This window comes from Mustelus asterias, chromosome 1 (genome assembly GCF_964213995.1).
Source record: "Mustelus asterias chromosome 1, sMusAst1.hap1.1, whole genome shotgun sequence".
NCBI lineage: Eukaryota > Metazoa > Chordata > Chondrichthyes > Carcharhiniformes > Triakidae > Mustelus > Mustelus asterias.
The window spans coordinates 39,048,165-39,075,540 of NC_135801.1; the positions used below are offsets into that span (position 1 = coordinate 39,048,165).

General features: G+C 46.4%; 1 protein-coding gene across 1 annotated transcript in view; it reads left to right on the top strand.

The window, feature by feature from the left end:
• Nucleotides 1–27,376, top strand: part of LOC144506271 (scavenger receptor cysteine-rich type 1 protein M130-like) — an 89,078-nt gene that overhangs the window by 22,894 nt on the left and 38,808 nt on the right. The window contains exons 5-6 of the mRNA XM_078232184.1: nucleotides 11,214–11,528; nucleotides 23,249–23,563. Coding sequence (XP_078088310.1) covers nucleotides 11,214–11,528; nucleotides 23,249–23,563 — 630 coding nt within the window. The remainder of the gene's footprint in view (nucleotides 1–11,213; nucleotides 11,529–23,248; nucleotides 23,564–27,376) is intronic.

Below are 27,376 nucleotides of genomic sequence, written 5' to 3' on the forward strand. Positions count from 1 at the left end.
AAATATCAATAATATAAACCACAAGCTCTTGAAACCACTTAAATAATGTAAACTGATATTGTGAAATTGACAGCAGGGAGCCTAAGTTGCCAATTAATCGAAGTTTTCTCTGTGGCGTAGGTGGTGCAACAAGCTTAATGAATGCCTGGCCTGCTCACAGCTAAACTCAGTCATCTCAACTTCTTGAACCCTTAAGGAGTGTTTGACTGGATTTTTCCTTCAGAGTCCCTGTCCACTGCTTACAGCAAGGAACCCTCCCATAGTCTCTTTTTTTATACTTCTTTTTGGGTTGGTTATGTTGATGAATTATCGACAAGACCTTTTGGCATCTCACGAGAGATGCTGCTTGACCTGCTGGGTATCTCCAGCATTTTCTGTTTTAATGTGTTGTCAGCCATGATCTTATTGAATAGTGAAGCAGTCTCAAGGGGTCGCATAGCCTACTCTTCCTATTTTTTAAGTTCAAGGCCTCTGATTACTTGCCCAGGTCTCTGTGACATCTATATAGGCCTTGGAGTGGGTGCAACACAGAATGATACTGGGAGCTACAAGAGTTAAATAATGAAGACTGATTGCAGAGACTAGACTTGTACTTCATTGAATATAGAGGAGTTAAATAAACTAAGGGTTTGAAATAATTTAACAGGACAGATAGGTTGAAAATTCTGCCCCTGTTATGGGGAGTCCAGAACAAGTGAGCATATCTGTAAATTAGAGCTGATGTCAGAAAATATTTCTTCACACAAAAGGCAAGTGGAAATCCAGAATGCTCCCTCCCCCAAAAGCTGGGGGTCAGTTGGAAATTTCAAAACTGAAATTGTTTTTATATTAAAAATCTATCAGAGTAACAAGTAACAGAGCAAACAAATGCTAGAATAACACAGCAGGTGTGGAGAAAGATATAAAGTTAACGGGTGGAATTTTCTGTTTTGGAGACTAAACACGTTGCTGGATGGGAAAATTTGTGTGTCTGATCTTCCATTTTTCAGCTGATTAATTGCGCATCAGTGTCGAAAGTCATGGTGGAATGACAGTGATTTGTTGCCCCACTGTTACCTCATGGGGCAAAGGTCCTGGCATTTTATTTAAATAGCATTCAAACACCTGTTCACTCACTGCAGGCCAGGTGTGTGCTGATAAGTCAAACCATGGCAACTTTGGTTTGGCAAAGTCTCCTTGGGAATTCTCTTGCTGGCCATTCAGGAAAGGTTGGAAGTCCTCCTGACGACTGGGAGCAGGAGACCCTCTCACCTGACCCCAATGGCCTTGGTGGAGCTTTCCAGTGAAATCAGTGCCCAAGGGAAACAAAAGAAGGACTGTCCTGCTGTGCAGGAAGAGAATAAATGATCTCTTTTCATCAGGACATCAGGCAGTCTAAAGGATAGAGTGCACAGCGATGTCATACATTAACAGCACATGGGACACCAGCACTAATTATCTGCCAGACACTTTAAGGTCTTATGTAAGATCCTGCAAAAACAGTGTCTCAATCCATTACTGGGGAGGGCTCAGCAGGCACAACAGGTATGCATGTTTCTGGTGTCAAACAATCCATTAAGGTTTTGGGGTTATATTTGTGTTGGGCTGATTGGGCACCTGTCCCTAACAGAAGTATGTAAAAAGAGAAGGCGAATCAAACAACCAAGGACCCCAGTTGCTGGACAGAAGCTATATGTACACTACAACCTCAATATTTTCATTTTCATGGTGGTGCCCAACAGGGTACAATGCTTATAGTCATGATGTTAGTATAAGGCTAGGCCAGTGTCTAGGCTAATGGAGGCAAAGTGACACTAGGCTGAATGAGAATTATAGCACACGAATGCACTTGCCATGATCAAGATCCTCTTTGTGAATGCAGAGTCATGTCAGAGGGGGATGCTCAGCTGTATGTGAACCTTCAGGATGTAATTCAATTGCAAAGGGTACTATGGGGATGCCATGTCTAGACTGAGGGCAGCCCAAAGGCTTCACATTGGCTCCCTAGCTTGGATAAAGAGGAACAGCATTCAAGTGGAAGCTGTATGGATGTATCAAATCTATTCTTCACAAGTACAAGGAGGAGTGGAGAATTAAGGCTGCAGATGATGTGGCCTTCTTGATAGCTTTGATGCAAGTGAGGAGAAGAAGACCCCATCATCATTCGACACAGGGAAGAATATTAACCTGAAGCACTAGAGCCAGAGGGACTCCAGGAAGACTCAGATGCTGGCGAGGAGCAACAAAATCCACAGAGACTTTTAACTCGACCATCTACAGAAGATGCAACTCATCTTTGAAGTGAGAGAAAGACAGCACCTTTGGTTGTCTAGGAATGTGGTGGCTTATATTTGCTATATTCTATGTAGGGATTTGATTTATTGTCACATGTATTAGTATACAGTGAAAAGTATTGTTTCTTGCGCTATACAGCCAAAGCATACAAACATAGAGAAGGAAAGGAGAGAGTGCAGAATGTAGTGTTACAGTCATAGCTAGGGTGTAGAGAAAGATCAACTTAATGTGTGGGTAGGTCCATTCAAAAGTCTGATGGCAGCAGGGAAGAAGCTGTTCTTGAATCGGTTGATATGTGTCCTCAGGCTTTTGTATCTCTTATGGAAGAAGGTGGAAGAGAGAATGTCTGGGGTGTGGGGGTCCTTAATCATGCTGGCTGCTTTTCCAAGGCAGTGGGAATTGTAGACAGAGTCAGTGGGTGGGAGGCTAGTTTGATTGTTAGGCTGGACTTCATTCATAACCCTTTGTAGTTTCATGCAGTCTTGGGCAGAGCAGGAGCCATACCAAGCTGTGATGCAACCAGGAAGAATGCTTTCTATGATGCATCTGTAAAAATTGATGATAGTCGTAGAGGACATACCAAATTTCTTTAGTCTTCAGAGAAAATAAAGGCGTTGGTGGGCTATCTTGACTATAGCGTCAGCATGGAGGGATCAGGACTGGTTGTTGGTGATCTGAATATCTGAAAACTTGAAGCTCTCGACCATTTCTACTTCATTCCCATTGATGTAGACAGGCGCATGTTCTCCACTATGCTCACTGAAGTCGATGACTATCTCCTTTGTTTTGTTGACATTGAGGGAGAGATTATTGTCATTGCACCAGTTCACCAGATTCGCTATCGCTTTCCTGTACTCGGTCTCATCACTGTTTGAGATCCGACCCACTATGGTGGTGTCATCAGCAAACTTGAAAATCGAGTTGGAGGGGACTTGGCAACAGAGTTAAAGGTGTATAAGAAGTATAGTAAGGGGCTCAGGACACAGCTTTGTGGGGCACCGGTGTTGAGGATGATCGTGGAGGTGGTGGTGTTGCCTATCCTTACTGATTACGGTTTGTGGGTTAGGAAGTTCAGGATCCAATCACAGAGAAAGGAGCTGAGCCCCAGACCACGGAGTTTGGAGATGCGTTTAGTGGTGTTGATGGCTGAGTTGTAGTCAATAAATAGGAGTCTGACATAGATGTCTTTGTTATCTAGGTGTTCCAGGGTTGAGTGTAGGACCAGGGAGATGGCATCTGCTATAGACCTGTTGCAGCGGTCGGCGAATTGTAGTGGATCTAAGCAATCTGGGAGGCCGGAATTGATTCATGCTAGGACTAACTTTTGAGGCACTTCATAATGATGGATGTCAGAGCTGCCGGAAGATAGTCATTAAGGCACATGCCACATAGACATGGAAGCCATCCAATGTCATTTGCTCTCAATGTTATCACTGTACCCAACCTTTTTGCCAACAGATCATTCCAAGTTTCACTGCGCACCCCTGTGGAATCTCACTATCAGCCGCACATGAATGTGTAAGGGAGGTGATCGATGCCTTTTTCAATAAAACACACCATTATATGCAGTTTGACATGGATGAAGCAAGCCAGGCAGCCAAAGCCCCTAGGTGCAGGGCATCATTAACTGAACATTTGTGACCTTGAGAGCACCCTGGCAGCAGCCCATGTAGTTCATAAATCGAAAAGGATTTTACTCTCTAAACATCAGCTGATCTGTGATCATTATTAAGCAGATCATGCAGGTTTATGCTAGGTACCCTGGGAACTCCCATGACTTTTACATCTTAAGTCACTCAGAGGTGCCACAGATCTTTGTACATCCGTGGCGTTTAGAAGGTTGTCCCCTCTGTGATAGGGCTAATTCCTAAAGATAGGGTTAATGATGCCCGTTCATTTTCAACAGAGTGCATCTGAGGAGCGATATACAGATGCACGTTCAGCCACCAAGTCAGTTGTTTCAACCAATCAGGCAGGGTTCTCCAGTACTAACCACAGGGGGTGTCTCCATCATTTTTGTACAATCTAATTTAGCGTAGGGAAGATGAGTTGCCACATGGAAACATTGATGAACTGTATGTCTCCTCAGAAGAGGAAGATATTGAAGCAGATGATTTGGAGAATGGGCAAGGATTCATTTGAGCCCAATGAGAATACCAAGGCACAGGCATGACTAATGACCTCTGATTGTGGAAGACTTGCTGTCAGCAGCAACCTCATTGTGACAAGATTCCAGGAGGAATAAGGTGAATAGTGAGCTTTCCTGAAGCCTTGATGCAGGGAAGACAATAGCATCCTCATTGCCATGATCAACATCCCACAAAAAAATCATCCATATCAAGGAAGCATAAATCACCTTCAACCATAATGACGGGACTATCCATGGAAGTTGCTGTACCCTAGGGAGCATGTAGCTGCTGTGTAATGGGATAAGCACTGCTCCAGTGCTCATTGCCAAAAAAACTACACATTTTGCAGTCCTTTCAAAACATGGAGAGAAAAGGTCACTGGCTCTGACAACCTTTAAGAGGCATAAACACCAACAACAAACTGCCATGTGTGGAGCTGCTCCCTGAACAGCTACAGGCAGCTGATCCTCGCCATGCACAGTGTTACAAAGGGGAGGTTGATCTCGTCTCTGAGAACTAACACTCAACCACTCAAAGAGAAGTACCTACCTTCATAATCTGTTAAAGTGTTTGTGAGAAGAACATAAGAACATAAGAACTAGGAGCAGGAGTAGGCCATCTGGCCCCTTGAGCCTGCTCCGCCATTCAATAAGATTATGGCTGATCTTTTCGTGGACTCAGCTCCACTCACCCACCCACTCACCATAACCCTTAATTCCTTTACTGTTCAAAAATTTATCTATCCTTGCCTTAAAAACACTCTGAGGTAGCCTCAACTGCTTCACTGGGCAGGGAATTCCACAGATTCACAACCCTTTGTGTGAAGAAGTTCCTCCTCAACTCAGTCCTAAATCTGCTCCCTTTATTTTGAGGCCAGGCCTCCTAGTTCTAGTTTCACCCGCCAGTAGAAACAACTTCCCTGCTTCTATCTTATCTATTCCCTTCATAATCTTATATGTTTCTATAAGATCTCCGCTCATTCTTCTGTATTCCAATGAGTATAGCCCAGTCTACTCAGTCTCTCCTCATAAGCCAACCCTCTCAACTCTGGAATCAACCTCGTGAATCCCCTCTGCACCCCTTCCAGTGTCAGTACATCCTTTCTCAAGTAAGGAGACCAAAACTGTACACAGTATTCCAGGTGTGGCCTCACCAGCACCTTATACAGCTGCAACATAACCTCCCTCTAGTAATGAAGGACAAAATTCCATTTGCCTTCTTAATTACCTGCTGCACCTGCAAACCAACTCCTTGTGATTCCTGCACAAGGACACCCAGGTCCCTCTGCACAACAGCATGCTGCAATTTTTTACCATTTAAGTAATAGTCCATTTTGCTGTTCTTCCGACCAAAATGGATGACATCACATTTACCAACATTGTACTCCATCTGCCAGACCCTTGCCCACTCACTGCGACTATCTATATCCCTTAGAAGAGGGATTATCTGCCCTTCAACAGCTTTTAGTGCTCAAATCAAAATAACTACTTGCGACTTTCTCTGAAAAATCAACAAGTAACAGTTTATTTTTCTAACTAACATTAAACAGGTTAACTAAACTAGTAACAAACTGAATAAAACACTATTCTAATGGAATGATGTTTAGATAATTACAATTCCCACTTATTAACAAAAAAAATTAGAACTTTTAGTCACACTCAAAATGCAATCAAGTTTGTTGCCTTCCGGAATTTTCTTTCTTCTTTGCTGATTTCTTCTGCCTTCATTATCTTCTTTTGATACCTTTATGATTGAGATGAGACTTTCTTTTAAGACATAAATGTGGCTGTGACACTGCAGAGAACGGTGACTGTCTGTGTGTTACTCTCTATCTGTAAGAGCTGAACTAAGCTATTACTCGGCAGGTGCTGTCAGGTGGCCTTCTGACAGTTTTCTGGAGCTGGGAGCTGATTTTATACCCCTGATGACATACTGAAATTTGCACAATAGGATTGGTTTACAGGTTATTAAAACATCAAATTTAAATTTGATAGGCTGCTGTTAATCAAATGCCTATTTCAAATTGATTGGCTAAAATTCAAAAACATGTTCTGATTCGAATGCCTAAAGACTGTTACCAAAGCAGCCCTGTTGTTTTTGCTTCTGATACATTGTTTCAGTCTGGGTACTGGATGCACCTGCACCTCTTTTAACTCTCTAAGCATAGCAAAAACCTATCTTTTTTTTAAACAGACAATGCTATTTTATATCTCCCAGCATTTTTACAATTTGTTTATAATTTTACAAGTACTAACTTCACAACATTGTTGTCTCTGCTGTTGGTCATCCAGATCAGTAGAAACACCAACTCAATGATCTCCATGATTCTCATGAAAGACTGAGAACACCCCAGTGAGTGCTGAGGAATGTGAACAGAGCCCTAACCCTCATCGCTCCATATGTCTGTGACTTCCACCCCGGTTCTTCATATTACCTGTGTGAATTTCTCCCTCACAGCACCCCCACTTCCTCTGTCCTCTAGCGGGGTGAATGCAATTCCTTTGCATTCCAGCAGGATGAATAGAGCCTCTGTTGTCTCATGGCATCTGACCCGTTTACTCCACCCCCCCAGGCAAAGAACATAAGTCCTGACTTTGCATTAAAGTGCATTAGAAAGAATGCATGACAACAAGATCTGTTGGGGCACTTCAGAAATGGTGCAGATGTGATATTGAACAGGGGGAGTGTGCCAGCTATCCCATTCTACCTTGCCAGGGTTTCTCCATGCTGGAGCTTTATACTGCTAAGTCTTGAATTGAAAGACACTTCTACATTCTTAGGGATTGATGTTCCAAAGGGTTAACCTTTGCCCCCAGACTGTGCAACTAGATCTAGCTCTGGACATTAAATTGGCATGTTGGACTCCTCAAAGAATCGTCAATTAGTCACTCTGGCAACAACATTCATCTTGATGAGACACAGCTGATTCTTGAGAGGTATGAAATTAACTTTTGAAGCATTTCCCTAGAGGACAGTCTCATTCTTCTGGGACTTCAATGCTGTGCAGTTGAGTACCTTGCATGAGAGCAATCAATGCACTCTCACTGCTAAACTTGAGAGTCAGAGTTCGCGGAGAAGTGGATTTGAATTTCCTGTCCAATAATCCCCTCTGGCCTCACATCATTGAGAGAGTGAGGGGAGCAGATTTCACTTAATTCGCCCTCCCTCAAGTGATGGCACAGTGATTAGCACTGCTGGCTCACAGCTTCGCGGACCTGGGTTCAGTTCCAGCCTTGGGTGACTGTGTGGAGTTTGCACGTTCTCCCCGTGTCTGCGTGAGTTTCCTCCGGGTGCTCCAGTTTCTTCCCACAGTCCAAAGATGTGTAGGTTGATGGATTGGCCATGCTAAATTGCCTTTTAGTGTCCCAAGCTGTATAGGTTTGATGGATTAACCATGGGAAACGTGTGGAGTTATGGGAATAGAGCAGAGGCAAGGGCCTGGGTAAGCTATTCTATCCGAGCGTCAGTGCAGACTCAATGAGCCAAATGGCCTCTTCTGCACTGTAGGGATTCAATGATTCTATAAGAAGGTCTTTATGCCTCAAGAGGCAGGGTAGTTCCCCATCACTGCCCTTGCAGCTTGGCCTCTTCCAAAGCAGGACCCAATATTCGTCCTGAGTATTGCCACTACGTTGTGGCTGCCTCCCACCCAGTTTGCAGCTCCAACAAGGAAGGGCACCCACTCGGCTATTATTTGAACAGTAGCCCAGTAAGGAGGAACCAGGAAGTGATGCCTGCTTTGCAGCCAGCACATCCCTTTGGAGCAAGGCGCGACCCAATATGCAGGGAAGGTAAGGTCTTTGAGCGACCCATACACACCCCCTGAATTGGGCCACCCCCCCCCCAGAGGTAACAGTGACCCACAGCCCCGTCCCCGAGCTGTTTTTATGTGCGTCCCCAGAATTCTCCCCAGTGCTCCTTGAGTGTTGGTCTGCCTGAGAAGTAATAGCTGCCTGAGTGCTCACCTCTGATATTCCCCTCAGAGGTGACGGCACCAGGTTCACGCTTATGTAGATTTGTTGTAAATGGCGCCTCGTGCCAGCTGAATATTCAGTGTGGGCTCAATATCTGGAGTGCGTGCTCACTTAGAATATGCTGATGTGTTCAAATTAGGTTCCTGCCCTTCCCTGGATTGCTACACATAAACTCCACCGCCGAAGTTAGCTCAAAATTGTAAAACGTGATCTCGCCTGTGAGAATCACGCTTTCCAAATGCTCTGATTTTGATCCCGCACCGACATTCCCGTGAAGGGTGAATGTGGCCTGAAGATCCTGCCCAATGATTCTATCAAGCAACCCCAGGCTGCTGTTCAGAAGTAAAGCAACATCTTCAGAGGTCATTGGACAGCATCCTCAAGATGATCACACAGCGACATCATACAGGCATTCCTGTCTAGCAGTCGATGTCACTCAGTGAGAGCAATTTCCATCGTTCAGCGTCATGCATGGGGAGAGTGGGAGCAAATAAAGGAGTAATGTTCAACCTTAAAAATGTTAATGAAATAACACTGCTGGGAGCCACAAAAGCCGATGGTGACGATGAATACATAAGCAAAAGCTCAGTCATAAAATGAAGGCCTTTACAAAGTACAGCTGTGTGAAAAGGCAGTGAAAAAACTCACAAAACATACTTCCAAAATGCACAATTAACAACTTTCAATACTACAGCATTAGGATAATCATTAGACTAGTAAGAACAATTAGCATGAGGTGACAACCTTTGATACTCAGATGCAACACTTACATATGCATTGTCCTGCTAACATTCTCACATTATGCCTTTGTTATTGTCGCAGATGTGGAACTGAAGATAATTGGCTAAGATGAAATTGAGCAAGACTGCATGGAACTGAGGGAGAGGATGGGAGATCATCGATGTTGCTGGTGTGGGATGGGGGCTTGCATCTGGTAGCCTTGAATGAGAGCAGGACGTTGCATCACATCAATTCAGTATCTGAGACTTTGAGAGATAAAAGCGGAATATATTTACAAACATCAAAATAACTTTCAGTGAGTGAATGAATACCTGTGCCAACATTGTGCTTTCAGTACTTAATTTTTCAAACCCTGCTACAGATGTCAGGGTTGCACTGAGATGGAGTGGTAGAGATAGAGGCAGTCTGCTGACTGCCATGCCCTGTTTTCTGAGATGACTTTGATGGATGTTCTTCAAAGGACCAAGTCTTAGTGGGTCTTTTGCCAAGTCTGTTGACAGCATTTGACAACTTTGCCTGATGTTCCCCTCCCTCTCTTTGCATCTGCAACATATCTCTAAGGACCGATTGTAGAGGCTTGTCATCAGACTTGGACTCTGAAGGAACCTGGTATCCAGCAATCCTCCTAGTGCCAGGGGCATGGCACCTACTGCCTCTGCCTGCTGTGGACAGGTGTCGATGAAGTGATTGTAAACTCTTGCCTCTAGAATTAGCTTTCTCCCAAGTGTGTGTATCTGCTCTGGCGGAGGGTGCAGGTTAACACAGTTTTCTACAGATGGATGCTCATCAGCGGTGGACTGGAGGCTGGGCTGGGGCTGCGACGCTGTCTGGAATTCAGCCCCTCATTCACTCTCTTCCTCCACAGGATGGCCCTCTTTTGCTTTGAATGGATGTTCTCAGTGACCTCCCAGGCCACCAAGGTCAAGTTAGCCAGTCTCCCGCTCCCAGGCCTCAAAAAGAAGTCTTTCCTTGGTGGTCTGCAGGAGAATCTCCAGGGAGGCCTTGTTGAACCATGGAGCAGAGTGTTAATCCTTTTGGGTGTAATTTTGTGCTTTGCCACAACAGCTGGTCTGCAGTGAGTGAATGTGTGTATGGGTGCTGTTTAAATATGTCACCAGGACCTTTCAGCTAACGGCAGGGCAGACGAATTACAGGATGTAATTGTACAAATTCCTTGCTAATGCATTATTAATGAGCCGCAAAACAGAAGATTTAATGTGAAAACCCAATCCACCGCCCAATGGGAATCACACTGATTTTCAGGCCTGCCACTGCATCTATTCTCCTAAACATAAAATTCCACTCTCGCTCTTGCTTTAGACCCCCCTCCTGTGTTCCACTAGCCCACCCCAGACAAACCTCCATTTTCCCACCTTCCCCCACAGGCACCTGCCTTGGCGCAGAATCAGAGAAGCACGGAATTATCACAGCACAGATGTTAAAGGTAGCAGTATCTACTTTCCTTAAAGTCATTGATGAAGTGAGGCTCGCCAGTCGCATGCAATTTGCATACAGTTGTGGAATAGACCGTTCTAATTATCTCCTGGCAGGGCATTTAAAGGGAACATGATTCCTGCAAGTTTGCCTTTTATTGAGCATTCATTAGATGCAAGTCAATGCAAATGTGGTTTCTGACATGTATCAGTGGGAAAATAACTCACCATCAAAGTTGGAAGAATAAAATTCCAAATACGTTTCCTGATGGTGGAAACTGATTTTTGCAAACACTCCAAATATTGTGCCTCGCCCACCATGCTTCTCACTGCTGGAGGGAGCGGAAAATTCCAGCCAACATTTTAAGCCCAATATGACTCTCTTTGGATAAGGATATTAAAAGTTACTGAATCAAGGCAAATAGATGGAGTTTATATTTGGATCTAATCAAACAATGGAACAGGTTGGAGGGGAGAAAAGGTCTCCATCTGTTCTTGTGTAACAGGCTTGAGGGGTTGACATGCCTCCTCCTGTTCCTAACTTCTTACTAAGCAGTATTGGGAGGGACTTGATATCCGAGCTAAAATGTCCAGGTAAACAACCCCAGTGAAGGTCCAGATGATCCCAAACCTGTTTAACCGTGTTCCCATCTCTATTCCAGGTCCGATGCCTGTACGGCTGGTGAATGGTTCCAACACGTGCTCAGGTAGAGTGGAAATCTATTCTAACTCTGCCTGGGGTACCATCTGCGACAGTGGTTGGGATGTAAATGCAGCGAGAGTGGTCTGCAGAGTGCTGAACTGTGGGACGGCCCTGTCAGCAACAAGAGATGCCTACTTTGGAGAAGGGACTGGGGACATCTGGATGGATAATGTGAAGTGTGATGGTACAGAGATTGCCCTTGATCAGTGCTCTGCCAACCCACTGGTGAGGAACGACTGCTCACACAGGGAGGATGCCGGTGTGATCTGCTCAGGTGAGCAAATTTAACCTACTCCTTATATGTGTTTGACTTCTAACTTGTCTGGTTATTCAAAATCTAGCTTTCTGTGTGATGCGCGTTATTACTCACGAGGCTTGAGATGCTCAAGGAAATAAAGGCTTTTATTTACTATTACAACGAAACTCCAATATATATAGTACACGATCCCAGACTGAGGGGTCCCAGACAGAGCAGTGACCTTTATACCTCTCCCAGGAGGCGGAGCCCGACTGGGATGTACCATAATAACTATAATACAGGTAGAACAGCCCAACCCTAACCCCAACAGTAACAAGTAGAACAACCCATCCCTAACCCCAACAGCAACCTATATACAGACTCGTAGTACTGGCCAGACCCTGGCTCAGTACTACCTAGTGGGAACCAACGATGGTTCACCACATTCACCCCTCCTTTGAAGATAAAGGCCGGCGGGGTACAAAATAATACAGAATAATTTGTCATCAGTCTATAAGTTCAGACGGTCAGGGGGACCGCACCGTCGTTGTGACCACCTCAACACCGGTGATGACACCGGAGTAGGCACTCGCGGTGGCGTTCTCCCCAAGGCGATGTCCAACGGTTCCTCCACCGTCTCACGGGCCGGTTGACCCCGAGGTGATGATAATCCGTTGAGTTCTGACACGCCCTGAAGTGGTGACCATCTCCTGGACTCAGGCAAGCTGTACACGGGAGTAAAAGGGTTAAGTAATGGTCCCGATGCTGCCCGCGCCGTGTCAGGAGGGGAAACAATAGTTGGGGGGGTCTCTAACAGGAGGTATGGGAGCGACAGGGGTTTCTACGTCCCCTGCTGGCGCCAGGTCTCGAATCGAGACCGTGTCCTCTCGCCCGTCAGGGTATGCCACATAGGCATACTGAGGGTTGGCGTGGAGGAGATGGACCTGTTCAACCAAAGGGTCGGACTTGCGGGCCCTAACATGTCGCCGCAGGAGGACAGGTCCTGAGTACGTCAACCAAGATGGTAATGAATTCCAGGGGAAGACTTCTGAGGGAATGAAAACAGCCTCTCGTGGGGAGTAGCGTTGGTTGCCGTACACAGGAGTGAGCGGATGGAGTGGAGCGCATCAGGGAGCACCTCTTGCCAACGGGAGACTGGAAGGCTTTTTGACTTCAACGCCAGTAAGACAGCCTTCCAGACTGTAGCATTCTCATGTTCCACCTGCCCGTTACCCCTAGGGTTGTAGCTCGTGGTTCTACTAGAGGCAATCCCGTATGAGAGCAGGTATTGCCTCAAGTCATCGCTCATGAACGACGAGCCCCTATCGCTGTGAATGTAGCAGGGGTACCCGAACAGGGTGAAAAGATCACGGAATGCCTTGATAACCGTGGCAGCGGATGTATCAGAGCAGGGAATAACAAAAGGGAATCTCGAGTACTCATCAATGATGTTGAGGAAGTACACATTCCGATCTGTCGAGGGAAGGGGTTCCTTAAAGTCGACATTCAGTCTTTTGAAGGGACGAGTGGCCTTGACTAGTTGTGCCCGGTCAGGTCGGTAAAAGTGCGGTTTGCATTCCGCGCATACCCGACAGCTTCTCGTTATGGACCTGACATCCTCCACCGAGTAGGGTAGATTGCGGGCTTTTACGAAGTGGTAGAGCCGAGTGACCCCTGGATGGCAGAGGTCATTGTGGAGAGCCTGCAAACGGTCCTCCTGTATACTGTCGAGGGAAGGGGTTCCTTAAAGTCGACATTCAGTCTTTTGAAGGGACGAGTGGCCTTGACTAGTTGTGCCCGGTCAGGTCGGTAAAAGTGCGGTTTGCATTCCGCGCATACCCGACAGCTTCTCGTTATGGACCTGACATCCTCCACCGAGTAGGGTAGATTGCGGGCTTTTACGAAGTGGTAGAGCCGAGTGACCCCTGGATGGCAGAGGTCATTGTGGAGAGCCTGCAAACGGTCCTCCTGTATACTGGCGCATGTTCCACGCGACAGGGCATCCGAGGGCTCGTTGAGTTTCCCTGGACGATACATGATGTCGTAATTATAGGTGGAGAGTTCGATCATGTTATTGAACATGAACACCACGGACCGCTGGTCCGTGATCAGGGTGAACCGTTTTCCCGCCAAATAATGTCGCCAATGCCTGACGGCCTCCACAATGGGCTGGGCCTCCTTTTCCACCGCTGAATGTCGAATTTCGGGGCCTTGGAGGGTGCGGGAAAATAGGCAACGGGCCTGCCCGCCTGGTTAAGTGTGGCGGCCAGGGCGAAATCAGATGCATCGCTCTCCACCTGAAAGGGCATGGACTCATCAACAGCGTGCATCGTGGCTTTCCCGATGACGGCTTTTAGTTTATCAAAGGCCAATCGAGCCTCTGGTGTTAGGGGAAAAGAGGCAGACTTGATGAGCGGACGGGCTTTGTCCGCGTAATTGGGAACCCACTGTGCGTAGTAAGAGAAGAAGCCTAAGCATCTTCTCAGTGCTTTTGCGCTAGTGGGCAGGGGAAGTTCAAGGAGGGGACGCATACGGTCTGGATCAGGGCCAATGACCCCGTTTTCCACCACGTATCCGAGGATGGCTAAACGGCGCGTACGAAATACACACTTCTCCCTGTTGTAGGTCAGATTCAGGCGAGATGCAGTGCGTAGGAACTTAAGGAGATTGGTGTCATGGCCCTGCTGGTCATGGCCACAGATGGTGACGTTATCCAGGTACGGGAAGGTAGCCCGCAGTCCGTTATGGTCCACCATTCGGTCCATAGCACGCTGGAAGACCGAGACCCCATTGGTGACACCAAAAGGAACCCTGAGAAAGTGATACAAGCGACCATCAGCCTCAAAAGCCGTGTATTGTCGGTCCTCTGGGCGAATGGGGAGTTGGTGGTAGGCAGACTTTAGGTCTATGGTGGAGAACACCCGGTACTGCGCAATCTGGTTGACCATGTCAGATGTGCGTGGGAGGGGATACGCATCCAGCTGCGTGTATCTATTAATGGTCTGACTATAGTCAATGACCATCCGGGGTTTGTTCCCACTCTTGACCACCACGACCTGCGCTCTCCATGGACTAGCGCTAGATTGTATGATCCCTTCCTTGAGGAGCCGCTGAACTTCAGATCGAATGAAGATCCGATCCTCAGCGCTGTAACGCCTACTCTTAGTCGCGATGGGCTTGCAGCCTGGCACAAGATTCTGGAATAGGGAGGGTGTGGTAATCTTCAGCGTCGAGAGGCTACAGGCGGGGCACGTTGGGCAATTTGGAGGCTGCTGTTCTCCCACTGAAAGCGGAGGGAGTGGCCCACCGTACTGTAGGGTTACACTCTTCAAGTGGACCATGAAATTTAGTCCAAGGAGTATTGGCGCGCAAAAGTGCGGTAACACCAGGAGCTTGATGCTCTCGTAAACCGTGCCCTGCACCGTTAAATTTACCACGCAACTCCCCAGCACGGTGACAGACCGGGACCTTGATGCCATCGAAATCGTCTGCTTGACAGGTTGAATCTGGAGGCCACACCACTTCACAGCGTCTGGGTGAATAAAACTCTCCGTGCTCCCGCTGTCAAACAGACAATAAATCAAGCGTTTGTTTACCTGTATGTCCATCATAGACTTGTCGAGTCTGTGAGGCTTGGCCTGGTCCAGGATGATCGACGCCACCGTTGGTTCGTGAGCGCCACTGCAGGCAGCTGAGATGGATGACGATGACCCCTGCTGGTCGTTCGCGGTCGGTGCCGACCAAAATGGCTGCTCCCATAGGTCGCACGTGGGCGATGGCGCCAAAATCAGCGACCCCTGGTGGTCGCGCGTCTCTTGCGACTCCGTCATCTGTAATGGCTGCGTCCTGGCCTCGCACGTGGACGAAACCCTCGACGATGCCGACGACGAAGAACCGGGCTCCGGGGAGTCACAGGCCGCACTGCTGTTCCTGGAAGTAAGTTTGGATCGACATACCTTCGAATAGTGTCCCTTCTTACCGCAGGCGGAGCACAACACCGCTTTAGCGGGACATCGCTGCCGAGTGTGCTTCACTCCCCCACAGAAGTAACACCGCGGGCCGCCTGGAGCTGCTGCCGTTGTCAGGCCCGAGTGAGGGCACGCCATCACACAGCTTTTCGGACCCGAGGGATGATGTGGGATCTGCAACTGCTCCTGCCACGCTGTCTCCACGTGGTCGTCGGGATACAACGCTAGGCTTATGGAGGCCGTCTCCAACGTATCCGCTAGTTCTATCGACTTAGTGAGATCAAGATTACCTTGCTCCAACAGTCTGAGTCGGATATAAGATGATCCGATTCCCGCCACAAACGCATCTCGAGCGAGGTCATTCATGTTCTGGTCTACCGACACTGCTTTGCAGTTACAGCCCCTGGCTAGCTGTAGGAGCTCGCATGCGTACTGTTCCGTCGTTTCGCCGGGCTGCCGTCGTCGAGTGGCTAAGAGATATCGAGCATGCATCTCGTTTGGCGGTTTAATGTAGCGCTTCTTAAGAAGCTCGAGGGCCCCTTTGAAGTCGGTGGCCGCACGGATCGCGAGATATACGGCGTCGCTTACCCTCGCGTGGAGGACCTGGAGTCTGTCGTCGTCTGTGGTGACCATTGCGGAGGCTGCAAGGTAGTCCTCAAAACATTTCAAGCAGTGGTCGAAGGTGTTCGAGGCGCCCGCCGCATGTGGGTCCAGTGTAAGACTTTCGGGTTTTAACATTTGCTCCATACTCTCTGTATCGTTTTCCTTTTTGTTTAACGACGAGAGTTTAATTAATAGTAAATAAAATTGATGCGCGTTATTACTCACGAGGCTTGAGATGCTCAAGGAAATAAAGGCTTTTATTTACTATTACAACGAAGCTACCATATATAGTACACGATCCCAGACTGAGGGGTCCCAGACAGAGCAGTGACCTTTATACCTCTCCCAGGAGGCGGAGCCCGACTGGGATGCACCATAATAACTATAATACAGGTAGAACAGCCCAACCCTAACCCCAACAGTAACAAGTAGAACAACCCATCCCTAACCCCAACAGCAACCTGTATACAGACTCGTAGTACTGGCCAGACCCTGGCTCAGTACTACCTAGTGGGAACCAACGATGGTTCACCTCACTGTGTTACTACCAGCCTCCAGATTAGTGATACAGACCTTTTGATTCAATGTTCAGGCTTTTGGGTTACCAGTTTACGCCTCTAGCTCAGGCTCCAGCGTTATGAGTCCAGACCCCGGTTTATTATTATTATTGTATTATTTATTGTATTATTAGTCTAGGTCTTTGGGTGACTCGGGTTATGAGTCCAGGTCCCTGTGCTGTGAGTCCAGGTCCCTGTGCTGTGAGTCCAGGTCCCTGTGCTGTGAGTCCAGGTCCCTGTGCTGTGAGTCCAGGTCCCTGTGCTGTGAGTCCAGGTCCCTGTGCTGTGAGTCCAGGTCCCTGTGCTGTGAGTCCAGGTCCCTGTGCTGTGAGTCCAGGCCCCTGTGCTGTGAGTCCAGGCCCCTGTGCTGTGAGTCCAGGCCCCTGTGCTGTGAGTCCAGGCCCCTGTGCTGTGAGTCCAGGCCCCTGTGCTGTGAGTCCAGGCCCCTGTGCTGTGAGTCCAGGCCCCTGTGCTGTGAGTCCAGGCCCCTGTGCTGTGAGTCCCGGCCCCTGTGCTGTGAGTCCAGGTCCCTGTGCTGTGAGTCCAGGTCCCTGTGCTGTGAGGCCAGGCCCCTGTGCTGTGAGTCCAGGTCCCTGTGCTGTGAGGCCAGGCCCCTGTGCTGTGAGTCCAGGCCCCTGTGCTGTGAGTCCAGGCCCCTGTGCTGTGAGTCCAGGCCCCTGTGCTAAGAGCCCAGCACCTTGTGCTACCAGTTGCGGCCCCTGTATATGAGTTCAGGTCTCTGCAAAGAAGGTGGAAATAGAAGCAAAGTAACAGAGTTCAAATTGTTGGAAATCAAATTGGAAGCTACAGCTGCAAACTTTGTTTTGTAAAAGAACAAACAATAAATTAAGATGGCAACTTTTGATAACAAGAGTTCATTGATCAGAAAGGTTAAAATTGGCAGGAGTTAGCATCTTTGGATGTGGAGCTACTAACAGTCATTACTAAGCAGGTAGTAATTAAGATCCCCAGTAAAGACAAATTCAGGAACTCCTGAAAATGCTAGGTGAGCATTTTGAATACAGTCCAGAATTATAACAGGCAGCAGAAGCTGAATTGAAACTAGACAAGTTCACTTTGGCAGAAAGAGAGGTGGGAAATTGAGCTGGAATTTACAGGCTGAAGAAAAGAAAAGGAGTAAGAGTTTCAGGTCCAGAAAGAAAGGGTGAATCCACAAGCTCTGAAAGGAAAGAAAGAAAGACTAGCCAGAGCTCATGCCAGGAACTGCCAACAAATTCGCAGCAGGAACCCAAGCAAATGTTTCTGCAGTCCCTATGAACTCATGCCAGGAGCTGTAGGTGATCTGGGAGTTCACATAGAATCATAGAATCCCTACAGTGCAGAAGGAGGCCATTCGGCCCATCGAGTCTGCACCGACCACAATCCCACCCAGGCCCTACCCCCACATATTTACCCGCTAATCCCTCTAACCTACGCATCCCAGGGTCAATTTTTAACCTGGCCAATCAACCTAACCCGCACATTTTTGGACTGTGGGAGGAAACCGGAGCACCCGGAGGAAACCCACGCAGATACGGGGAGAATGTGCAAACTCCACACAGACAGTGACCCGAGCCGGGAATCAAACCCGGGACCCTGGAGCTGTGAAGCAGCAGTGCTAACCACTGCGCCACCGTGCCGCCATAGGAAAGCCTTGCAAATGTTTATGGAATTTGAAAGAGTCAAATTGATTGATTTTGACCAATGGGTGCACACTCTAACATACTTTCAATGGAATAAAAGTGTTGATGTTGTTACTGGAGTTCAGATATTGTCTTTCTTACAATATTAAAATGCGCCTTGTGGAACAAAAACTACCTCAGCAAAGGCAACTGCCATGAGATTATGAATTGATTCACAGACATCTGAATCACAGCAAATAATCAGAGTTTATATCTGTGGGGAAAAGACCGGAGGGTTACAGAGGGAAAGGAAATAGATCCTAAGGTAAAAGAGAAAAATGGGATAACCAATCCCAACCTTGGAAAAACGTAATGTGGAAGGCAGAGCTGCAGAACCACACCCTGTCTGTCTTAATTGCGGCCATATTAAGGAACATATTTGGCATGCAAAGAAAACCGATGGGAATCTTCCAGCATAGCCTGTAACCATAGTCACTAAAACTATGATCAAAGGCACAAAAACCTATCAGGGTTTTGTGTGTAAAGGGGAAATGGCCATTAGTGGTTTCAAAGAACTGGGAAGGGAGATTAACATTTTCTGGAGAACTGGTTGTTTGTACACACTTTTAGCAGGGAGAATTGAAGATTTCCTATGCAGAAGCAGGACAAATTCCAAAATGATGGTTAAAAGTCTGACTGATGCAGCCATTACGGTTGAGATCCACGAAGAGAGTGAACTTGTTACCAGGCTGGTGACAGTGGATGTAGTCACAAGCTTGGCCATGCAAGGGGCCCAACTTTTACTTGAAGGTGTTACCTAGCAAAACTCAAAAACTGCAAAGAGAGGCTGAGCAAACTTAACAATTTCAGCAGCAAGAATCTGTAAAGTTGCAGACAACTGAAAAGGTTTCAGAAGCCCTATAGGGAGTTAGTTATACAATCCATGAAAGATAAAATGGCAAAGCCAGATCCCAGTAAGAAGTCTCACAACACCAGGTTAAAGTCCAACAGGTTTATTTGGTAGCAAATACCATAAGCTTTTGGAGCGCTGCTCCTTCCCCAGATCCCACAGACCTCGAGGAAATCCATAAGCAAGTCAAGAGACAGCAAGGGATGCACGCCATTTAGTCAGAAAGCTTGAGGGAAGTTACTCGTGTATTAAAAGGGCTGAAGACAAACCAAGTCAGCTGAAGGAGGCAGAAAAGGCATCAGCTAAAATGGCTGTCAAAAGTCACCTGACCTTTTACAACTTCAATATTTCTTCAGCGTCTAGAAAGCCTTAAAGTGAATTGCAAGTGGACATACCCCAACATTTGAAATTCAATACGCATCTCCTTGGGTAAACAGAAATCCATTGACAATGATTTAACTGGGGGTATAAATTGCTCTTTCCTATCTCTCAGAACCTGGAAGAATGGCAGCCATTTAATTCAAGCTGAGACATATAAAATGCTAATTATCTCAGCTAAAAGGCAACGAGGACTAGACACCCTGTCCTGGGTTAACCCAATACTTAAAACGTTAACGACCATAGTAGACCATAAGCTAAAGGAGCAGTATGAGGTCATTTAGCCCATCAAGTCTGCTCCGCCATTCAATCATGGCTGATAAGTTTCTCAACCTCATTCTCCCATCTTTTCCCAATAACCTTTGATCCCCATTGCCATTCAAGAACCTATTCATCTCTGTCTTAAATATACTGAATGACCTGACCTCCACAGCCTTCTGTGGCAATAAATTCCATAGATTCACCACCTTCTGGCTGAAGACATTCCTCCTCATCTCAGTTCTAAAGGGTCATCCCTTTATTCTAAGGCTGTGCCCACAGATCCTAGTCATGCCTACTAATAGAAACATCTTCCCCATGTCCACTCTATCCATGCCTTTAATATTCGGCTTGGGGTAGCAGCCATATTTGAGTTTTGATTTGTGGAAAGTCTGGCTGAGAACAGCCATTTTGTGCAGAGGACCTCCAGAAGTCAATTCCAACTCATAGCTCTCAGCTGAATTAATGATGAACTGCATGCGAGAGCTGGATTTTTCTCTTCCACGGGGAGTCAGAGCAAGTTGCTCAGAAATCATCACTAATACTTTCTATACACCTATGACTGTGTGGCCAAATTCCCCTCCAATTCGATTTTCAAGTTTGCTGATGACACCACCATAGTGGGTCGGATCTCAAACAATGATGAGAAAGAGTACAGGAATGAGATAGAGAATCCAGTGAACTGGTGCAGCAACAATAATCTCTTCCTCAAAGTCAACAAAACAAAGGGGATTGTCATCGACTTCAGGAAGCATAGAGGAGAACATGCCCCTGATCACATCAATGAGGACAAAGTAGAAAGGGTCGAGAGCTTCAGGTTTTTAGGTGTCCAGATCACCAACAACCTGTCCTGGTCCCGCCATGCCGACACTATAGTTAAGAAAGTCCACCAACGCCTCTACTTTCTCAGAAGACGAAGGAAATTTGGCATGTCAGCTACCAACTTTTACAGATGCACCACAGAAAGCATTCTTTCTAGTTGTATCACAGCTTGGTATGGCTCCTGCTCTGTCCAAGACCGCAAGAAACTACAAAAGGTCGTGAATGTAGCCCAATCCATCATGCAAACCAGCCTCCCATCCATTGACTCTGTCTACACTTCCCACTGCCTGGACAAAGCAGCCAGCATAATTAAGGACCCCACGCACCCTGAACATTCTCCCTTCCACCTTTTTCCGTCGGGAAAAAGACACAAAAGTCTGAGGTCACGTACCAACCAACTCGAGAACAGCTTTTTCCCTGCTGCTGTCAGACTTTTGAATGGACCTACCTTGCATTAAGTTGATCTTTCTCTGCACCCTAGCAATGACTGTAACACTACATTCTGCACTCTCTTGTTTCCTTCTCTATGAACGGTATGCTTTGTCTCAATAGCACACAAGAAACTTTTCACTGTATACTAACACATGTGACAATAACAAATCAAATCAAATAATCTATTGAAAAAGGAATCCAGAGAGGTGCCATCTCTAATTGGGGGTGGCGAAGGGAGCTCCCGAGACTTCCTTGGGTGGGTTGTGGGGGGAGAGGAGGTTTCCTCAGGTTCTGATCGGGACACCCTGATAACTGAGCAGCCGGGTTTTGCCGGCGTGTTGTTACCCTGCCCCCCTGTATGACGCTGCAGAACCTGCCCCATTGATTTTTTTCGGCAGTGTCGTAAGATCTGGAGAGAAAACCATTTGGTGGATTCTGGAGAGAAACACACTGGTTTTCTCACTGGAAACAACATTCTGCCATTTTTCAGTAAGATTTCACTCAATATCTTCAAAGAATTTCACTTTTATAATTATTCTCCATCTTTATCTGCATTTTAAACTTTGTATCTGTATTTTTAATAAATTTGTCACTTTTCTGCAATTTTCAGCAATAGTTTAGCAATAAACTTACCATTAACTTGTTTAAGAATAAAGCTTTGCCTGCTAGGTTATGTTTATATTGAAATACTCAAATTAAAAAAGAGGGTGACAAACACATGTACACAAATTCTTAGCTCATGGACCACTTCAAGGAAACGCCTTTCTTTAGGCTTTTTAATCAACGTAAAAGACCTGATTGGGTTGATTATATGTGTAATATATTACACATATATATATTAATATATGATTATATTATTATCTGTGCTATTGGTAGGAGACTGATACCTGGGCTAAAGTGTCCAGTTAATGAATCTAGTTAATCCGAGACCAGTCCAAACAAGTTCTCATCTGTATTCCAGGACCAATACCTGTACGGCTGGTGAATGGTAGCAACATGTGTTCCGGGAGAGTTGAAGTTTATCGTAACTCCATCTGGGGGACCGTTTGTGACAATGGCTGGGATGTTAAAACAGCGAGCGTGGTTTGCAGAGTGTTAAACTGTGGGATAGCCCTGTCAATAGAAAGAGATGCGTCCTTTGGAGAGGGTATTGGAATCATCTGGTCTCATAATGTGAGCTGTGATGGGACAGAGTCTTCCCTTGATCAGTGCACTGCCAAGCCATGGTTGGGAACTAACTGCACACACAGACAAGATGCTGGAGTTACCTGTTCAGGTGAGTGTAGTTTTCTGCTCGGATGAGTGGGGTTCATAGGACAGTGCTCCATTCTTGGTGAGGTGGAAATGGTCCCTTGCCAGCATCAGCGACAAGCTTCCTTGCTTAGATGAGTCGGGGGGGGGAGCCTTCTCTGCTTGGGTGAGTGCTCTGTTGTGGGTGGAGGCTTTGTTGTTCCTGTGAGGGCGGAGGAGTTCTCTGCTTTGCATTTAATGTGGTCTTTGGGTGTACTGGTTCACAAACTAGTTGGATCGGAGGCCTTGTTTTTTTCCACAATCCCTGCCAGGACTGTGGATTATCTGCCCTTCCTCTGGGTTACAAATCCATCAGTTATTTGTTCAATAAAATGTGTTGATCTTGGGGCAGATCCTGCACAGATTCATCAGCAAAATACTGGGATCTGAAAGAGTTAAATTATTCAGACAGATTGCAGAAACATGGCTTACATTGAGTTGAATATAGAAAATTAAGGGGGATCTAATTGGATTTAAAGGATTTAATGGAGGAGATAGAAAGAATCAATTTCCACTGGTGAGAGAATCTGTAGAACAAGGGACTGAACCTTAGAGTGATGCAGCTCTGGAGGGATGTCAGGAAGCATATCTTTACAGAGGGGAGTGAAATCTGGAACTCTTTCTCCCAAAAATCTTTCGATGCTTTGGATCAATTGGAATTTGCAAATCGAAGATTAAACATTTTTGTTGGGAATGGCAGTTAAGGTTTGTGGAACAGAGCAGATAGTTGGAGTTAAGATGAAGGTCTTCACCGATCCAATTGATTGTTGGGAAGACTTGAGGGGCTTAAAGGCCTATTCCTGTACTTAAGTGATCTCTTTGCTAAGAGTCTGCCACTTGGGCTCAAATGTCGTGTTAATGACAGCAGTGTGAGTCAAGGTGACACAAAACAATTTAACCATATTTCCATCTCTAGGTCCTGTACCCATACGGCTAGTGAATGGTACTAACATGTGCTCTGGGAGAGTTGAAGTCTATCGTAATTCGATCTGGGGAACCATCTGTGATGATGGCTGGGATGTAAAAGCTGCAAACGTGGTTTGCAAAGTGTTAAACTGTGGCACGGCCCTGTCAGCAACAAGAGACGCCTACTATGAAGAGGGGAATGGGGTCATCTGGCCTCATAATGTGAGCTGTGATGGGACAGAGTATGCCCTCGACCAGTGCTCTGCCAAACCATGGGTGGAGAATAACTGCACACACAGCTGGGATGCTGGAGTTATCTGTTCAGGTTAGTGCCTTTAGCATGTTCTTTGTGTGTGTGGTAGTTTACAAGCTGACCTAGTGGAATTGAAGCTCTTGTTTTATGTCTGAGTTACCAGTCCAGGTCTCTGGATTACTGCAGTCCAGGCTGCTGGATTGCTAGCACAGGCCACTGGTCTCCATAGAACCATAGAAAATTACAGCTCAGAAACAGGCCTTTTGGCCCTTCTTGTCTGTGCCGAACCATTTTATGCCTAGTCCCACTGACCTGCACTTGGACCATATCCCTCCACACCCCTCTCATCCATGAACCCGTCCAAGTTTTTCTTAAATGTTAAAAGTGACCCCGCATTTACCACTTTATCCGGCAGCTCATTCCACACTCCCACCACTCTCTGCGTGAAGAAGCCCCCCCTAATATTCCCTTTAAACTTTTCTCCTTTCACCCTTAACCCATGCCCTCTGGTTTTTTTCTCCCCTAGCCTCAGCGGAAAAAGCCTGCTTGCATTCACTCTATCTATACCCATCAAAATCTTATACACCTCTATCAAATCTCCCCTCAATCTTTTACGCTCCAGGGAATAAAGTCCCAACCTATTCAATCTCTCCTTGTCCAATAATGTACATTGACCTTTGAGGAATGTAGCACACGTTCATCAGTATGATACAGGGGACTAAACCATAGAACCATACAATCCCGACAGTGCAGAAGGAGGCTATTTGGCCCATCGGGTCTGCACTGACTCTCCAGCAGAGCATCTTACCCAGGCCCACCACCACTCCCCCGGCCCTATCCGGCACAGTTATCTCGCTAATTGCCCCTAACCTACACATCTTGAATCGCTAAGGGGCAATTTACCATGGCCAATCCACCTACCCTGCACATCTTTGGACTGTGGAAGGAAAATGGAGCACCTGGAGGAAACCCACACAGATAGTCATCCAAGGCTTCAACCAAACCCGCAGCAGTGCTAACCACTGTGAGTTAAAAGATGAAGACAGATTGCAGCAACCTGGCTTGTATTCTGTTAAATGTCGAAAATAAAATATTTGAGATGTTTGAAGGATTTGATAAGGTAACAAAGAGAAACTATTTCATCTGGGAAGAGAATACAGAACAAGACACCATAAATTTAAAATAAGCGTCAGGTCCTTCAGAGGTGATGTCAGGAATGACTTCTTCACACAAAGGGGAGTAGAAATCTGGAATTCTTCCCCCAAAATAATTGATGATGCCAGGGACCAATTGGAAATTGGTGCATAGTCAAAGAGAGTGGAAATGATAAAAGGACAAAAAGCAAAAAATGTGCCGAGAGGAAGTGTGAATGGCAGAAACATGAACAATTGCAATCTGAAAACAGAAGTAAGAGAAAAACGAGCATAAAACTGAACCCTACAAAGATGCAGGAAATAAAATGCAGGGTTTCTGATAAGAATTTGTTGAACCCAGTGTTGAGTCTGAAAGGTTATAACAGGTAAGGTTCGGTTTCTTGAGCTTACGTGGAAAGGTACCATCATGGAAGAAGGTTGTTGGTAGTAATTGAGGAGTAGAACATGATATAGTGGAGTCAAAGTTTTACAGCACTGAAAGAGACCTCTCAGCCTATCGTGCCTGTGCTAGCCACAATTCCCATTTTCCAGCACTTGGTCCAGAGCCTTGTATGCTGTGGTGTTTCAAATGCTCATCTAAATGCTTCTTAAATATTGTGAGGGTTTCTGCCTCTACCACCCTTTCAGGCAACGAGTTCCAGGTTCCCACCACCCTGTGGATGAAAAGGTTTTTACTCAAATCCCCTTTAAATCTCCTGTTCCCTCCTTACCTTAAATATATGCCCCTGGTTATTGAACCTCTAATAAGATGAAAAGTTTCTTCCTATCGATGTCTCTCATAATTTTGTACACCTCTGTCAGCTACCCCCTCAGCAATCTCTGCTCCAAGGAAAAGAACCTGAGCCTATCCAGCCTCTCTTCATAGCTGAAATACTCCATCCGAGATGGCACGGTAGCACAGTGGTTAGCACTGCTGCTTCACAGCTCCAGGGTCCCGAGTTCGATTCCCGGCTTGGGTCACTGTCTGTGTGGAGTTTGCACATTCTCCTCGTGTTTGCGTGGGTTTCCTCCAGGTGCTCCGGTTTCCTCCCACAGTCCAAAGATGTGCGGGTTAGGTTAATTGGCCAGGTTAAAATTGCCCCTGAGATGCGTAGGTTAGAGGGATTAGCGGGTAAAATATGTGGGGGTAGGGCCTGGGTGGGATTGTGGTCGGTGCAGACTCGATGGGCCGAATGGCCTCCTTCTGCACTGTAGGGTTTCTATGATGATTTCTATGAGACAACATCCTAATGAATCTCCTCTGCACCCTTTCCAGTGCAATGAAATCCTTCCTGTAGTGTGGTGACCAGAGCTGCACACAGTACTTTAGCTGTTGCCTAACCAGCAGTTTATACAGCTCCACCATAACCACCCTGCTCTTATATTCTATGCCTTGGCTAATAAAGGCAAGTATCCCATATGCCTTCTTAACTACATTACCTACCTGTTCTACTGCCTTCAGGGATCTTTGGGCATGTACCCGCATGGTCCCTCTGGTCCTTTGTACTTCTTGATGTCCTTCCGTTCATTGTGTATTCTCTTACCTTGTTAGTTCTCCCAAAATGCATACCTCACACTTTTCAGGGTTAAGTTCCATTTACCACTATTCTGCCCATTTGACCAGTCCATCCGTATATATTATCCTGTAATCCAAGTGTTTCCTCCTCGGTATTTACTACACCACCAATTTTCATGTAATCTGCAACGTTATTTGTTATTCTGGTCACCACATTATTGGAAGGATGTGATTGCACTGGAGTGGGAGCAGAGGAGATTTACCAGGATACTGCCTGGGATGGAACATTTAAGTTATGAAGAGAGGTTGGCTAGGCTTGGGTTGTTTTCGTTGGAGTAGAGAAGACTGAGGGTCGACCAGATCGAGGTGTACAAGGTTATGAGAGATATGGACAGAGTGGATAGAGAGCAGCTGATCTCCTTCATTGAAGGGTCAGTCATGAAGGGACATAGGTTCAAGATGAGGGGCAGGAGGTTTTGAGGGGTTGTGAGGAAAACGTTTTACCCAGAGGCTGGTGGAGGCGGGTTGCCTCACATCCCTTAAAAAGTACCCGGATGAACACTTCACGCATCATAACTTTCAGGGCTATGGGCCAAGTGCTGGCAGGTGGGATTAGGTGGGAGTTCAGGTGTTTCTGATGTGTCGGTATGGATTGATGGCCCATGGGCCTCTTTTGCTCTGTATGATTCTATGATACCCCTGCATTCAGATCTAGATCATCAATGTACGCTACAAACAGCAAGGAACCCAGCACTGATCTCTATGGTACACCACTGGACACAGGTTTCCAGTCACAAAAGCATCCTTTGACCATCACCTTCTCCCTCCTACCCCTAAGTCAATTGGGATTAGTTTGCCAAATACCCTGGATCCCATGGACTCTTACCTTCTTAATCAGTCTCCCATGTGTGGGACATTGTCAAAAGCTTTACTGAAGTCCGAATGGTTGCATCAACTGCACTGCCCTCATCTACACACCAAGTCACCTCCTCAAAACATTCAATCAAATTTGTTAGATATGATCTCTCTCTGACAAAGCCATTTGCCTCTCCAATTGCTGATTAATTCCCACAGATTTTTTTTCCGATTATTTCCCTACCACTAATGTTAGACTCACTGGTCTGTAATTACCTGGTTTGTCCCTGCTTCCCTTGTTGAATAATAGTACCACGTTAGTTGTCTTCCAGTCCTCTGGCACTTCTCCTGTAAGAAGTTTAACAACACCAGGTTAAAGTC